Raw genomic sequence first — 17,395 nt, 5'->3', positions numbered from 1 at the left:
GCACAGCCAGTATTTTTTTGTTTTGTTTTCTTTCTTTTTTTGTTTTGTTTTTTTGGCGTGATAAAGCAATCTTATTATAACCTCCTAATGTTCCTATGTTAACCACTTGTACGCTCATTATCCTGCTCTGTTATTTGATTTTATAGCACATGTAAGGCTCACAGTTATACACCGACTATATATTATGAATATTTTCTCATTAAAAACAAAAAAATCAGTTCCAGTGTGTTTTTTTTTTTTTTTTTTTTGAGTGATGGGTTTGCATTTCTTTTGCTACCTGAACCTCAAGGCTTACCTTTTTAGTTTGTCATTTTTATCGTAGTTTATTCATTTATTTATTGATTCATTCATTCATTTGATGTGTTTATACTTCTTTTTTTTTATCCAGGAAAGACTTTTTTTGATTTAGAGCAAATATTTCTTCTTCCAGGGAAAGAAAGCAGCAAGAAAAGCGTTTGTTGACACAAAATCAGTGGGATGGTCCTTTAATATATTTTTGGATGTGTTTAAAGGGGAATAATGTCTGACATTTTAAATTTATGAACTTTTTGACACCAAATGTCACCTAACTTAAAGTAACCTTAAAAAAAACAGTCATTGATAAGACAAAGTTTGCAGAAAAAGGGACTATTTCAGTGGCGGATGCTTCTATTTGAGTGACATGGATGCAGTGACAATAAAATACGAGTTTTTGACACAATTAAAGCTGCATGTTTTTTATGGTAGATTAACCTCACTTTGGCATTTTTCAAGTATGCGGAATTTTTTTTTTAATATATAAAAACAGCTGGTGCTGAATGACTTTTACAGAAGGTAAGAAAATGAAGCCTGACATGTAAAACTGCAGAAGGTAGCACACAGACTCCATCAAGACACATGCAAATGACAGATGTAATGCAAATGTATTTCTGCCGCATGTGAGGAGCTTGATGAGCTTTGACCTCTCGCTTCTCTCTTTAGAGAAGGTCTGGAGAGAAACGCATGTTCAGTTTCCTGATGATTCATTCACAAGAAGTGGGAGAAGGAAGTGGTGTCACACTTTCCCTCTTTAGTTTCTGCACTTTAATGTTTAAATTAAAAGAAAAAACTCCGGTGAGTGTAAACACAGAGTTCTTCCCGCCGCGGTGACAGAAACATCCTCAGGAAGTGAGACGGGAGGAAGAAGACAAACAAGTAAATAAATAAAACTCAGGCAGATGAGGGTGACATTTTACAGTTTGAGGAGGGAAGAAGAGATCAATGCTTCCCTAATTTTACACACACACACACACACACACACACACACACACACACACACACACACACACACACACACACACGCACTCTGTGGTCAGCATGGAGAAATACAGAATGAGGAGGAAACAAGCAGGGCAGACAGGAACACACAGGTTTGGTTCTCTCTCTCTCTCTCTCTTACACACACACACACACACACACACACACACACACACACACACACACACACACACACACACACACACACTTTGTGGCCAGCATGTAGAGATGCAGAGTGACGAGGAAAGAGGCGGGGTGGACAGACAGGTTTGGTTTGCTCTCTCTCTCTCTCTCTCTCATACACACACACACACACACAAACACACACACACACACACACACACAGGAAAGACAGTGAATGCGTGGGTGTTTATTTATTTATTAAATCCCTCCTTCATCCCTCCTCCACACACTCACATCAGATTTCACCTCCAGCCTCTGCCTCTCCCCTCCAGTTCGTCTTTAGTTTTTCATCAAGAAGCAACAGGATCAGAAAACTTTTTAAATTCATTTTAATAAGATCCTCTCCCCGGCCCCTGAGCTCATGTCCCGCTGCGGGACGCTGCTGGCGCTGCTCCGGCGGCCGGAGCCGGTCGTCGTGGTGCACCAGCTGGCCGGGGCGCTGTTCGACACCGCCCTGCTGATGGTGGTCAAGGACCGGTGTGCCAACGCCACGACGGCCGGCGGCAGCGTGTCCTCCTCCGGGGATGACGAGCAGCAGAAAGCCATGTCGGACTTCTACATGAAGTACAACATCATCATGAAGCTGGTGCCCATCGTGCCGGCGCTGCTGCTGGCCCGGCTGGGGGACCGCGGCTGGAGGAAAGCCCCCGTGCTGTCGCCGCTGCTCGGCTACCTGCTGTCCCGCCTGGCGCTGCTCCTGGTCGTCGTGCTCCGCGCCCCGCTGGAGCTCATGTTCGCCGGGGCGGCTCTCTACGGACTGACCGGCGGCTTCTGCTCCTTCTGGGCCGGGATCCAGACGCTGGTGTCGCTGGGCTCCGCGGCCAGCCGCCGCTCCAAGGTGGGTGTGTCGGCTCGGGTGCTGTGCCCAGGGCCGGCCCGGGAGGGTTTGGGGACTCCTGGTAAAAAAAAAAAAAAAAAAAAAAAACTTTGGGTGGCCCCCTGTGTTTTATTATAGGCTATATTGATCAATTAAAACAGCTTCCAAAAAAAGAGTAACTTTACGGATGTTATTTGAAAGATTTTAATTTATTTTGTAGGCTATTTTTTATTTTTCAGACATGGGATGATTTTTTAATTTTTTTTATTTGTGGTGAAATCTTTTGCGATGTATTCAAAATCAGTGGTGCTTCAATATATTTTTGAATGCATTAAAGGGGGATAATGTTAGGTTTAAGTTATTTTACAGTTTGTTCCTCCCCCAACGTGCATGGAGAAAGAAGGACAATGCCAATTTTAAAGGACAATGCCACAAAAATCAGGAGTTACACTTTGTTCTCTGGTGCAGTTTACAGTCACTTTGGTGTGCTGCATCGATTTATGCTTTCTCAGGAGTGTTTGTGTGTGTGTGTGGAAGTGTGTGCGAGTGTGTTGTTTTGTTCTTCTTTTTGTCAGCACACAAAATATAGCCCACATAATAACTTTGCGCCTTCAGTGTACCTCGGCATCTTCCCTAAATAACAAACGGGAGCTTGTGTTTTGAGATTTTCACCTCACAAACAGTGATTATGGTTGGGTTAGGGTTAGGCTAACTTCATTCTTTGTGTGACTTTTTTTTTTTTTTTTTAAATGATTCTTTGCATTTTTTCTACTTGAAAAGCCAGAGCTATCAGTAAACAACCCACCAAAAAAACAAGGATTCATTGAGGTATATACACACACACACACACACACACACACACACATATATATATATATATATAAAGAAAACATGATTGTGACATTACTCCCTGGTGGGAAACAGAGCCTCTGTTTGAAATAAAACAGCCGGCATCAGGCTGAGCTTTGATTCCTCCTCCGTCAGTCAAAATATCTCATTGTTTAAAGCTGGATGTGTCCCGGCATGACGAGGCACTTTATCATCTGAGATGTGACTCACATTTCTCACAGAGACGCAGCTGCTGCCTCTCCCAGCTGGAACACACACACACACACACACACACACACACACACACACATCTCTGACTAACTTACCGCACAAAAGCTGCAGAGAGGCTCAAGGTTTATATCAGATTTATTTCTTGCACGTCCCTCGAGCGAGAGGGTCAGTCTTAATCTTCCACTCGAATTTAATCCAAACAACATAACTCAAAAATGAAAAATGCAAAAACTACGAAACCCAGCCGCTTTCTGCTTCCTGCTTTCATCCCAGTTCATCCCACTTCCCTGTTGCCTCCCACCTGACCGCCTCACAATCAGCTGATTTTCTTTTCCCAACAGTATCTTTTGCAGTGAAGCCAAGCAAAACACACACTTGAACTCTGATAAAAGTGCAACCAAGTCAGTTTTACATCCGTCCTCTGTGTCATGATCCTAAAGTTGTCCAAAAATGACATGCATAACATCTGGTTTTTCTGCAACATGATTTTTTCTGTAACCAATTTTGAGCATCGATATTTTTTTGGGAAAATGAAAGTATCACCAGCAGAACAGGAGCAGTTTCATGTCTGTGCCACAGTGTGATAGAAACCTGCGCTGGTGACCTGGAGGTGTCACATGTTTTCTGATAATTCATCAGAGAAAACTGGAAAAAGAGCATTTTGGGGAAAGGTTCAGGGCTCAGATCAGCGTGTGGGACAGGCGGCTGTTTGAGACCAGCCTCATGTTCGGGCCGTGAGTCCTTCTGTGTCAAAGTTATTTTTTAATATCGGCAGATTGTGACTCTCTTGAAATGTAAAATTGAAGATTCTCTTGACATGAACTCTGACTGTGATAACACTCAGTGAGTCAACCTGAACCCTGAGGGGGTCAGGTGGGAGTTTTTTTCTGCGCTGGTTGATTTTATATGGAATGACTCAAACCAGCCTATGAAGACAAAACTTCATTAGTGTGTGTGTGTGTGTGTGTGTGCCAGCATAAGGACCAGTGTGCACAGTCACATCTTTCAACAGTGTTATCAAAGCAATAAGGCGAGGAAAGGCAATTTTATTTATAAATCACGTTTCATACACAGAGGTGCACAGTGACATTTTGACTTTTTTTTTCCAAATTTAAAACATACTAAACATATAGAATATATATCTGAAATGGATAGGATAAAATAAAATAAAAAATAAAGAATTAAAAAAAAAAAAAAAAAAGATATAATCTTGAGTAGTAAAATGTTGGGAAATGAACACAGAGTCACCGAAGTCAAAGCAGTGGTGTTTATTTCTCTTGCAGCAAAGAGACAAGTCAGTACAATAGTACAGAGTTATCTGATGACAAAGGTGAGCATGTGAGTCTTTATGTGCATGATTGTTGCCATGGAGACTCACCTGGGAGGGAAGTAAGATAAGTGGGGAACAGTGCAAGATGCCACAGTTGTGTTCTGTGGTGAGAGCGACCATGAACAACAAGAAGATACATGAGAACGCTGTGTTTGGACACTGTGCACTGGCACTCTGTTCTTACCTTACTTAGTGTAAGATAAGCAGCACGTTTTTCTAACATAAAAACACTAATAAGTTATTTTAAACAGAAAGAATGAATAATGGATTACACAGCGTCAACACTGTTACCTCAAGTTAAATATGAGAAAATGAAAAAAACAAAACAAAAAAAAACAAAAAAAACAAAAAATCTTATTATCTGTATAAGAACACCTGATTTTTTTTCTTTTAAAGTATGCGTATTTTTTGGTTGTCTGTGTACAACTACAGCAGTGGTGAAGAATTACTCCTCCATCACCTGTTAAAAGATTCAGGCTCATTCCTGTTACAGTCACATGAGAAATACATGAGAAAGTAGAGGAAAGAAAAAAAAACTACAAAAGCCAGATTTAGTCTTTTCTCATAACCATTTATTGTAGTTTAGTTTACATTTAGTGAACTAGACCATTCAAAAGAAAGACACAAAATTTAGGAAATCTAACACATTAGAATGCATTAAATATTAGAATTGTGTCTGCAGTTTGTTTAAATTTTTTTTTTTTTTTTTGGATGTATATCTGTTTTTGCTGGATTTAGGAAGTGAGATCATCACACAAGAATCCACATTCCTCCTGAGATGATTACCTGATGAAGCTCACCTGTGTGAAGCTCACCTGTGTGATGCTCACCTGTGTGAAGCTCACCTGTGTGAAGCTCACCTGTGTGATGCTCACCTGTGTGAAGCTCACCTGTGTGAAGCTCACCTGTGTGATGCTCACCTGTGTGAAGCTCACCTGTGTGAAGCTCACCTGTGTGATTACCTGTCACTCTCACAGCAGCAGGTCTCCCTAACCAGCTGCCTGATGTGTGTGTGTGTCTGTGCCCTGCAGGCGATGATGACGGTGGAGCTGCTGTACGGCCTGGCCGCCCTGCTGGGCAGTTTGGCGTCGGGTCATCTCTTCCAGCTGCACAGCTCCGGCGTGGCCCGGGGAACCATCCTGGTCGGCATCAGCATCGCGCTCTACCTCACCTGCCTGCTGCACATCGCCTTCCTGCTGCAGGTGAGACGGACCCACATCCTCTTTCGTGTCCATAATCCTTCACCTGTCTGTTGTTACTGCACCAACACGCCACACGGTACGAGTACAAAAAAACCTTTAAAACACAGTTAAACATAGTGTACTCTGATTTTCCATCATAACAAAATCAAAAATGGCAGCCTCGGTTTCTTCACTGGTGCTGCCTCGTGTGTTTCACATTAAAGAAAAAAAAAAAAAAAAAAAATCATGATCGGCCCATTTGCTGAAAGAGCCTTAAAGGAACACTCCAACGTCTCCAACGTCCAACTTCCCCAGACTGAGACCGGATGTTGGACACTATTTTCTCCTCTGGACGTCCAGTGGTTCAGTTACTATGGGTAGCATTTCCTGTTAGCTTAGCATAAAGACTTGAAGTCTATGGAAGTTGTTAGCCTGGCTCCGTCAAAGGGAACTACAGCAAGAAGTGTTTCAGATCCAAAGTCAGAAAAAGGTATTTTTCCCAAAACATCAGTCTTCCTTTCCCAGAAGCCCAGATCGTCAGGCCGTCACCCAGGATCTACAGGAATATTTCAAAACTTGAGGTGTGATTTTGAAGTTAAATTGATATTTTTCAGACGAGCAAATCAGCAGAAAAGTGAGTTTGTTTGAGACTCGCTCTGCAGAGATGTTGCTAGGCAGAAAAAAAAACAACCACTATTCAGTTTTCCTACCAGAGACGCCAAAGAGAATCGGTCATCGTCCTTTAGCTTTCCAGTGTTTTTGGTTTCGCACGCCGGCAGGTTCAATCTGTGCAGTGAGAGCTCGTGCAGGTTTGACCTCTGACCCTCATCCGATGTCAAATCTGGCAGGAGGTTTGACTGTTTGGCTGAAAGCTGCAGCCACAAGCTGCTCTCCTCGGTCGCACCTGCCTCTGGGCAAGAAGTGAAACCAGAGCCTTGTTTCCACGTTGATGTCGGCGAGAAAGTGAAAAAAATCCCACCGCCGCCGCCGATGTTAATAAGCAAAACATGCAAGGACAAGAAGGTGCCAGGAGATGAAGAAAAAAAAGGAAAATACTTAAATATACTCTTAAAAAATACCTTGTTCTTGTGTCTAAATACTTGAGGGAAAAAAGAATACCTCTGGATTCAGTCAAAGTCCCTCCACATGGGGCCCCTGCAGCCGACTGGAGGTTAACCTGGGGGGGCCCCCTGTCCTGCGCCTTCACAATAAGAGTCAGTGTGTGTGTGTTGCATATCCAATCAGTCAATCAGACTTTACTTATATAGCACTTTTTATACAAATACATGTAACACCAGTTTTTTTATACAATAAAATATTGAGATAATACCTCCCAGGAAATAATTAAATTAAATTAAATTAAATTAAATTAAATTAAATTAAATTAAATTAAATTAAATTAAAACCTAAAACAGGAACTGAAGTCTGGTTGTGTGACTTTTCAAAAATAATTTGTTTTAAGTACAATTGTTGTAATTATAAAATTCATTTTAGAAGGATGCAATACAAATATCAGATAAATTAAATAAATACAATAATCAGCAAATCAGGTATGTTATAGGAATTTTATAGGGATTCAATAGGAGATTAAACTCACTGACACATTAAAATCCCAGAGTGATATTCCATTCAGGGTGTGTAATGATGGAGTGTGTGTGTGTGTGTGTGTGTGTGTGTGTGTGTGTGTGTGTTAAAGGTGAAGCAGGTGTCTGACAGCGAGCAGGACGACGGCCGCGGCCTCATCGCTGACGGGACGGCCGGTGTGAGCGTCGAGGCTCCGCGCGGGAACAACTGGCTCAACGTGGCTCTGCTGTTCGCCGGCGGCGTCCTGTACGACGTGGCGGTGGGCGGAGCCATGCAGATCCTGGTCATCTTCGAGGTGAAGGAGCCGCTCAGCTGGAACGCCACTCAGGTGACATTTTGCTCCGTCTGTTCGTGGGTGGGTGTGTTTTTTTGATGTCGATGCGTTGGTTTAAAACACTTCATGTGCCTCAGGAAGACGTCAGACCTGTCATGTTGGCTAGAATTAAATGAACAGTTAGATCTGCACAGTAGATCTCTCCCATCCAGGATGTTATTTTCTGCTGTGTGACGTTTGGAGCACAAGGCTCTTCCTCAGACTTCTTGAGAAATCTGAGTCAAACTTTCTGCAGAAGTTTCCCGATGAAAAGTCTTCAAACGTCACGGCAGAAAATAAAATCCTGTACGGGAAATATCCGGAGTGCAGATCTATCTGTTCTGGATCCAGGACGGGGGCTGGATGCTGATCAGACTGATTTTTATTTATTTGTTTGATAGGGACAGAGCACATTAATGAACATCAGTATGAAACACACGATGTAAACATGCCGGAGTCGGCAGGAAGTCTGATTCACATCCACAGTCCCTCAGCAGGTCACGGAAAACACGAGAAATACAAGTAACAACATACAAACACAAATTATTATGACAGCCACTGTCTGCCATCACGAAGGTCGGATTTCCCACTCTCAACTCAGAACATGAACGCACCACAGCCAAGTCTCAGCCAGAATTAGTATCAGTATTAGTATCAGTATTAGTATTAGTATTACTATCAGCAGTAGGTTTAGTGTTAGTACTAGTATCAGTATTAGTATTAGAGTTAGTATCAGTATTAGTATTAGAGTTAGTATCAGTATTAGTATTAGTATTAGTATTAGCAGTAGGTTTAGTGTTAGTATTAGTATCAGTATTAGTATTAGAGTTAGTATCAGTATTAGTATTAGAGTTAGTATCAGTTTTAGTATTAGAGTTAGTATCAGTATTAGTATCAGTATTAGTATTAGAGTTAGTATCAGTATTAGTATTAGTATTATTATTAGCAGTAGGTTTAGTGTTAGTATTAGTATCAGTATTAGTATTAGAGTTATTATCAGTATTAGTATTAGAGTTGGTATCAGTATTAGTATTAGTATTACTATTAGCAGTAGGTTTAGTGTTAGTACTAGTATCAGTATTAGTATTAGAGTTAGTATCAGTATTAGTATTAGAGTTAGTATCAGTATTAGTATTAGTATTAGTATTAGCAGTAGGTTTAGTGTTAGTATTAGTATCAGTATTAGTATTAGAGTTAGTATCAGTATTAGTATTAGAGTTGGTATCAGTATTAGTATTAGTATTACTATTAGCAGTAGGTTTAGTGTTAGTACTAGTATCAGTATTAGTATTAGAGTTAGTATCAGTATTAGTATTAGAGTTAGTATCAGTATTAGTATTAGTATTATTATTAGCAGTAGGTTTAGTGTTAGTATTAGTATCAGTATTAGTATTAGAGTTAGTATCAGTATTAGTATTAGAGTTAGTATCAGTATTAGTATTAGTATTAGTATTAGCAGTAGGTTTAGTGTTAGTATTAGTATCAGTATTAGTATTAGAGTTGGTATCAGTATTAGTATCAGTATTAGTATTAGAGTTAGTATCAGTATTAGTATTAGTATTATTATTAGCAGTAGGTTTAGTGTTAGTATTAGTATCAGTATTAGTATTAGAGTTAGTATCAGTATTAGTATTAGAGTTGGTATCAGTATTAGTATTAGTATTACTATTAGCAGTAGGTTTAGTGTTAGTATTAGTATCAGTATTAGTATTAGAGTTAGTATCAGTATTAGTATCAGTATTAGTATTAGAGTTAGTATTAGTAGTAGTTTTAGTGTTAGTATCAGTATTAGTATCAGTATTGATATTAGAGTTAGTATAAGTGTGTCAGTATCAGTATTACAGGTGTCACATTAGTACACCTTGGTGTTTTCTGAAACGTCGCCCCCTGCCTGCAGAGCGTTTAGTTTAGTTTTATTTTTTTCTGTCCGGTGGTTTTGTCTCTTTCTCTCTTTGCTCCGTCTTTGTTGTTGTTTTTTTTTCACTTTGGCTTTTCCTTTCTCTTTCTCTTCCTGCCTTTGACTTCCTGTCCAGGTGGGCTACGGGAACGCGGCGGGCTACGTCATCTTCCTCACCAGCTTCTTCGGCGTCATGCTGCTGTCCCGCTGGCTGAGCGACGTCTCGCTCGTCCTCCTCGGCATGCTGTCCTTCGCCTCCGGCATCTTCTTCATGTCCTTCGTCACGACCACCAGCATGTTTTATCTGGGTGAGGCGACGCTGCGGGCGCCGAGCTTTGACTGAACTCAGATCAGTCTCTCGTGCACCAAACTCCCCTTGTTTCAGGAAAAAATATTTAAAAAGTCCTGCTCTTGTATGGTTGGAAAGTGCTGACTCTTATCTAAAAACTTTATTGAAAAAAATTGATATTTTAAAAAAATATTTTTAAAAAATAAAAAATACCTTTTTACAGTACAAAAGTTTAAACAAAAGTCAAAGGAAATGAAAAAAATATGTAAAAGTGATAGGTAAAATATTTTAAAATATATAGCAAAATAGATAAATATTCAGAATATTATTAGTAATAATCCTCTAAAAAGAAATAGTATCCAACCTCAATGAAAAATAATAATAAAAAAAAAAAAAAACCCAGCTCAGACCGCAGTGCAGGGTGTCGAGCTCGTCTGCAGACCGAGCGGCTCGCTGGACGCACGGCGGTGGGCGGAGTCAGCCGGACGCCAAACCAGGAAGTGAAGATGACGCTCCTGATGAGACGCTGCAGGCGGAGCCGAGCCTGAATCTCCATCCTGTAGAAACTCAGACAGGAAACTGAGAGAGGAACCGAGAGTCACCAGCATGAAACACATGAAACACACCAACCACACACACACACACACACACACACACGATCATGTTTATGTTTATGTTTATGTTCATGTTCATGTTCATGCTGTCCCATTCATGAAAAGGGAACAGAATCTAAATATAGAGTACAAAAAAATCAAATAGCAACACATAGGACAACATATCAGGGCCGCTGTGAGGAGCAAAATAAATTATGGAGCTGGGGGAGGGGTGTGATGAGAAAAAAAACTCAAATATTCTCTGAGATTACAAAGTCACCAATTTGTGGGGAAAAAAAAAAAACATAAATTCTGGGATTAAAGATTGTAAATTTATGAAAAAAACTCACAAATTTACTCACAATTCTGAGATTATAAAGTCACAAATTTACAAGAAAAACAAACAGTGAGAACTAGTTTTTCTTCTCCTCTGGGATTCAGTCAGAATCAGCAGGACTTGGGGAAAAAAATCAAAAATTTATGAAAAAAAACCCCCTCAAAATTCAAAGATTATAAAGGTACAGATTTGCAAGAAAAAATCATTAATTCTCTGAGATTAGAGACATAAATTTAAGAGAAAAAAAACTCACAAATTTATCAGTAAAAAAACTTGCTGAGGAGGAGATCGGGATTCTGGACTCAGACCAGCAGGATTTCCTCCTCATGAAATCTGAAATGCTGAGTTTTTTCTTGGAGTATCACCCCTCCTCACAGGCAGTTCTCCGGTTTCTCTGATGTCAAGTAAAAGAAAAAGGCAGCTTCCATAATCTGTCTGAGGGATTAGAAGAGATCGGCTGATGGAGAAACCAGATCGCTACCTTGCTTTGATGAAATAATTAAAACAGTTACATGACTCGTTACATTTTAACAGAGTAAGCAGTAATCTGTAGTCTGTTACATTTCAAAAGTTAAAAAGAAAAGTAAGTAAAAGTGAAATATCTGGTCAAAAAAAAAATATTGTGAAGGTCTAAAAAAACATCGTGAGTTGTGTGCTACAAAACTGACTGTAACTATGTCATAGAGCTGTGTGTGTGTGTGTGTGTGTGTGTGTGTGTGTGTGTGTGTGTGAGGAAGAGAAAATGGTCGATCTAACCCCGCTCCGTCTCTCCGCAGCTCGCTCGCTCACGCTGTTCGCTCTCATCCCCGTGCCCACCATCCGCTCCCTGCTCTCCCAGCAGGTCCAGGGCTCCTCGTACGGTGAGTCTGTGTGTGTGTGTGTGTGTGTGTGTGCGTGTGTGCAGGGGTGCCTCCAGGAATTTTGGGCCCCATGGAAAAAAAATAAAAAAATAATATATGTATCTCTCTCTCTCTGTCTCTCTCTCTCTCTCTCTCTCTCTCTCTCTCTCTCTCTCTATATATATATATATATATATATGTTTACTCAATGATGGTTCAATAATTTTATATTAGTTTTTACCTATTTTTTGGGGCCCCTGTCAGGCAAGGGCCCTTGGACTTGTCCGAACTTTTCCCCCATATACGGCGCCCCTGTGTGTGTGTGTGTGTGTGTGTGTGTGTGTGTGTGTGTGTGTGTGTGTGTGTGTGTGTGTGCGTGTGTGTGTGTGTGTGTGTGTGTCATGCCAGCAGTGACTGCAGGGCGAGGCCGCTTTCACACTCAAACCCAACTGATCCAAAAGTAGAATAAGAGAGAAGTGAGAGTGAAATTCTGTGAGCAGACTGTGTTATGATTATTGATTATGATTATTGATCTGATCGGATGTGAGCGCTGGCAGGAGGAAGCTGTCGGCCGAGGCCCCACGTGAGCTTCAGCGTGGAAGTGGAAGCGGTAAAACAGGGTTCACCCTCTTTTTTAAGGAAGTCTGTCTTTAAAGGACATACGACGCGATTTTACACACGTCAGCTGCTGTTCACTGAGCCAAGCATGATTCACACTGAAAAAAGAAGAAGAAGAAGAAGAAGAAGAAGAAGAAGAAGAAGAAGAAGAAGAAGAAGTCACCAGCAGCTGAAAACTTGAAATCGATGTTGACATTTTTTCAGAAAAGGAGCTCAGTCACTTTTACTGCCAGGACGTTTGAAATGAGACACTGAGAGATTTTTACTGCACTACTTCTACTTCTACTGCAGTCACATACCAGCAGAGGAACAACACACACACACACACACACACACACACACACACACACACACACACACACACACACACACACACACAGCAGCAGCAGGTACGGGAACCTGGACTGTGTGACTGGTCAGGCAAGACTTTTTATGAGAAAGAATGCATTCACACTCAGCCAACAGTTAGCGTCATGCTTCCTCCTTCTGACACACACACACACACACACACACACACACACACACATGTACACGTACACACACATAGACAACAGAGACAACCTGGATTAAACAGTGACAGGGTTTTTCCCTCATGTTTGTTTTGGTGTCACTCTATTTGAGGAACCAATACACACACACACACACACACACACACACACACACATTGTCTCCAAAAGAAAAAAAAAGAAGATGTTCAAGGCAATAAAATAAAATAAAGTAAGACAGAAAAATAATAAAATAAAATAAAATAAAATAAAATAAACTTGCCTAAGGAAATCTTCAGCTCTACCTGGATGACTGAGTGTATTTTTATGTTGACAATCTGAGTAAAACTCTGTTGGTTTCATTTGTTATCCCAAATCTCTGAAGGAAAAAAAAAAAAGTTATTTTTTACAAAAAAGACAAAATACAGAGAGCTGGAAATGAGTGGCAGCTGTGATGCAACAGCAGCCGCTCTGACACACACACTCCTGTCCACTAGGTGGCAGTAACTCTGTCACATTGTAGCTGTGGATGCTGTCACAAACTTTTTGATTTGCCTTTTAATCGCAAATTTGTTTTACTTTTAACTGACTGAAGCTCTCAGATCAGTTTTCTGAGTGTGAAGCTGTTCTGTTGGATCACATTATAAAGAAACTTTGTGTTTTACTCTGAAGTTCTGATCCGTCACTTCCTGTGTGGAGATCAAAACCTGATGTAAAAATCCGCCGCTCCTCCAGAGAATCTCTAGTACAGGGAGAAGTGGCACTCCCGTCTGACTTCCGGGTCTCGGAAACACGTCTCTGTCCATGTGAGGGCGCTGGCGGGCGAGTGCAGAATGAATGGGAGTCTATGGGGCTACACCCCTAAAAATGCACTTCTCTGAAAATAATTTTTTGTCAAGTAATTTGAATACTGTTTTCAAAGGGGGGACTAAAAAATACACTCAGCTGAATATTGGATTTTTCAAGTTCACCTATCTGTTCTAAAAAGTGTGATGACGTCACACATAGAGAGGTGCTGCTTTACGGCGATTTCCAGAGCCCGTCTCCACAGAGCAGACAGAGACACTCAGAGAGCCCGTCTGTGCTGTATTGGACATTCTCTGTACACACAAATATCAACTTTGATGGAAAAGTCCTCCTTACGAGTGGTGTTTCCAGATTCTCTTGGTCTTCAGGTGCCATCAGGTGGGATCCCTCGTCGTAAACAGCCGCAAGTCCGTCACTGACCAATCGGCATTCATTAGCAAATGCTAGCGTGTTATGGCCAACAATAGCCCAAACTGTAGGAAACTGAAAGGATATAAGTTCTCGCTAATTTCACTTTTAACCTATAATCCATACTGGACTTTCAGAAACTACAACAGTATTTGTGATTTTTCAACCATAAACAGGAGTAAGAGACAGATTTAGCCGTTTAGCTCCATAGAGCCCCATTCATTCTGCACTCGCCCGCGATCACCCCCAGTGGAATTACGGTGGAACTGCAACCAAGTTCGATACAATGGGGGTTAATGGAGAGTGGCAAGGCTCGTCCTAGATGGGCTCTGACTCCTCTCTGCCGCGGCCTGCAGCTGTTTTCAATCTGTGTTCTGTCGCCCCCTGGTGGTCTGCGACGGTATTGCAGGGGGTCCCCGCTCAGTTTTTTTCATGTTTATTCACCGTCTCTGTGTTCTCTCCGTGATTTTTTTTTTTTAATTCATGCAGGCAGCACGTCTGCACGACATTTTTTCTGTTTTCAAAGTGACGGAGCGTTTCTCCAGTTTGAAAGCCGTCAACTCAACATTTATTTAGTACATTAGCGCATTATCACCTGGAGACAAACTTCACATTCAGGAAAAAATAAAGCAGAAACATAACAAAACAATAAAATGACAGAACAGTTGTGAAAAGCCAGAAGTGCAGCAACACGTTTGGCTTTTCCTGCTTGTTCTCCATTTCTTTGTTTTCTTTTTTCTCCACATTTTTCACCTCTCGACCTAAACACCTGTCTCTCTCTCTCTGCCTGTCTCTCTCTCTCCCTGCCTGTCTGTCTCCCTGCAGGTGTCACCCTCCTCTCTCTGCAGCTGGCCTTTAAGCTGGCCGGTCTGGCCTACACGCCGTCCTACACCAGGATCTACCAGACGTCGCTGGACTGGTTTCCGGGCTTCGTCTTCATGCTGTCCAGCATCATCACCGTCCTGGGAACCGTCCCCATCAGGTGCCGCCGCTTTACCCGCTTCTACTGGTTTTACTGGGTCGCTCCGCTGGGGGGCGGAGCCTGTTGGTCGCTCTGCCGGGGGGGCGGAGCCTGTTGGTCCAGAGCATTGACCTGACAGTCTGTTTGGTGATTCCTGCCGCCCCCCATCACCTCCTCTGTAGCGCCACCTGCAGGCTCATCTGCATTAGACATGACAGGGCTGGGTTTTTTTTTTTTTTTTTCATTTTCTTCTTCTTATTATTCTACATGTATATATTGTCTATTTTATTTTTTATTTTATTATTACACTATTTTATATTTTATTTTTTTCCTTATTTTTCCAACTGCATTTGTATTTTCCGATTAGATTTTTTTTTTGCGTATTTATTTATTTATTGTTTTTAAGCAGTGTATTGATTGCTTATTTTATTTTGTTCCTTATTTTTCCTGCTATATTTGTATTTTTTGTTTAGATTTTTTTTCCATTTTTATTTATATATTTTGTGTGTGTCTGTGTTTTATTATGCACAGTCTATCAACTGTTTAATTTTATTTTACTCCTTATTTTTCCTACTATGTTTTTACTTTACTTTTATTTTATTTTGTTACTTTGTCTCTTGTATAATCCGTCCTCGTCTGTCTCCAGTGTCCTCGGCTGCAGGTTACCTCAGCAGCGACGCTACCAGAGGATCCAGGGAGACTGACTTCATCATCATCATCATCATCATGAAGGCAACAGGACGAGACAGAGACGGGGAAGGAACTGAGATGTGAAAAACAAGAAGAAGTGGCTTAATTTCACTTCCTGTAATCTGGAGAGACAGAGCTTCCTGTCTGCTGGAGGGACAGACGGAGGGACGGACGGACGGAGGGACGGACGGAGGGAGGGACGGAGGGAGGGAGGACGTCCCACGAGAGCCGAGGAAGGCCGAGCCGAATGTGAAAACATGCCGAGCCGCTCCGAAACCTCGACCTGCAGAGACGAGCAGGAAAAACAACACTCTGTTTTTCTTTAATTTGTCAGATTTTCTCATATTTCAAGAATAATCCCCAGTGTGACGGCCGACGTCACACAAGAAACATGGAACCAGTTACACAGCACATACACAGAAACCTAATAATTAATCTAATCTAATCTAATTTAATTTAATAATGTGTCAAGTCCGACTCTGCAGGTGGCCTCAATGTCTTTATTATTATTATTATTTTTTATTCAAAGACAAACTCTCTGGTTTGTCCTCGAGTGTAAAGAAGCACTGAAACAGCACCAGGTCAAAGATGTGTGTGTGTGTGAGTGTGTGTGTGTGTGTGTGTGTCCTTTAGTGTCCTAATTGTTTTTTGTCTCCTTTTTTAAATAAGATGTATTTTATACATGTTTTTTATTGCACATTTTTCTTTTGTTTACTTTTATATCCGGTTGATGTTAATATTTTTCTCCATATGAAGGTTTGGAATAAAAAAATATATATTTTTCAAGCTGCAACAAGAGCTCAAGTTTCCTTCTAGTTTTTTATGAAAAATCTGTGAGACAGTTTGTGATTTGATTCAAGTTGATAAAAACAAACCGCCTAAAAATATCACCTTCAAAATAAGATGCCATATCAAAGAATGAAAATCAATATTAACTGAAAATTATTTTTCATGTAGTTTTCAACTTAAATCAGAACTGGTGGCACTGAAATATTTGAGATATGTAATTTAATTCCCTGCAAAAATTGCTACCAAACCCTCTTTCCCCCTTTGCAGTTGAATATGGTGATTATAATTAATTTCCATTTTCCATCCACTTCCACTGCTGGAGTCAAACAGGAATCATCAAACATAGAAGAACACACACACACACACACACACACACACACACACACAAAAAAAAAACAGACAGGAGGAGAATTAAATCAAACGCATTCTCTGCTTTTTATTGGTCCGATATATCCAAAAAAATCATCATCTGAGGTAAAGATAATTGCATCAAAACGATATCAATATACAGGCTTATTTATAGATACAACATCAAATGTACATCAGGACTGTGAACGTAAACAATACACACTGCGGAGGAAGGAGGAAGAAGAGGAGGCTGGATCCACACGGTCATCACACGGCCGCTGGCGACCCCCTGCAGCCCAGGACTCATAATCCCACTGCTTTAATCTGATTAGTATTATTATAATTATAATTAAAAAAGGGGGGAAACGGAATGAGTTTTTATTTCCTGCGCTGCAAAAAGTCAATCAGCTTTATTTTCTGTTCGTGTGTGAATCCAATCAGAGGAAGACAGGAGGAAAAGAGGAGGAAGAGGAGGAGGAGGAGGAGGAGGAGGAGGAGGAGCATTTGGCTTAGAAATGAATTGGCCGCCAGCAAATAATGATAATTAAAATAATTAATGATGACAATAATAATTATCAAATTGCCCTCCCTT

General features: G+C 40.9%; 1 protein-coding gene across 1 annotated transcript; it reads left to right on the top strand.

Moving 5' to 3' along the window:
- Positions 1 to 1,712: 1,712 nt before the first annotated feature.
- On the top strand, positions 1,713 to 15,837 carry slc46a2 (solute carrier family 46 member 2). The gene is made up of 7 exons (XM_030065072.1): positions 1,713 to 2,296; positions 5,696 to 5,866; positions 7,542 to 7,757; positions 9,776 to 9,947; positions 11,635 to 11,718; positions 14,841 to 14,997; positions 15,623 to 15,837. Exons 1-7 carry the CDS (start codon positions 1,820 to 1,822, stop codon positions 15,678 to 15,680), a joined length of 1,335 nt encoding a protein of 444 aa, XP_029920932.1. The 5' UTR covers positions 1,713 to 1,819; the 3' UTR covers positions 15,681 to 15,837.
- The last annotated feature ends 1,558 nt before the right edge of the window (positions 15,838 to 17,395 follow it).

The sequence above is a fragment of the Myripristis murdjan genome, chromosome 12 (assembly GCF_902150065.1).
Source record: "Myripristis murdjan chromosome 12, fMyrMur1.1, whole genome shotgun sequence".
Classification (NCBI taxonomy): Eukaryota; Metazoa; Chordata; class Actinopteri; order Holocentriformes; family Holocentridae; genus Myripristis; species Myripristis murdjan.
Note: the sequence above shows the minus strand (reverse complement) of the source record. Positions and strands in the feature narration are given on the sequence as shown.

Coding starts and splice junctions, on each gene's coding strand:
- slc46a2 (XM_030065072.1), top strand. CDS start 1,820: ATGTCCCGCTGCGGGACGCTGCTGGCGCTGCTCCGGCGGCCGGAGCCG. Junction 9,948..11,634: donor CACCAGCATGTTTTATCTGG/GTGAGGCGACGC, acceptor GTCTCTCCGCAG/CTCGCTCGCTCACGCTGTTC. Junction 14,998..15,622: donor CTGGGAACCGTCCCCATCAG/GTGCCGCCGCTT, acceptor GTCTGTCTCCAG/TGTCCTCGGCTGCAGGTTAC.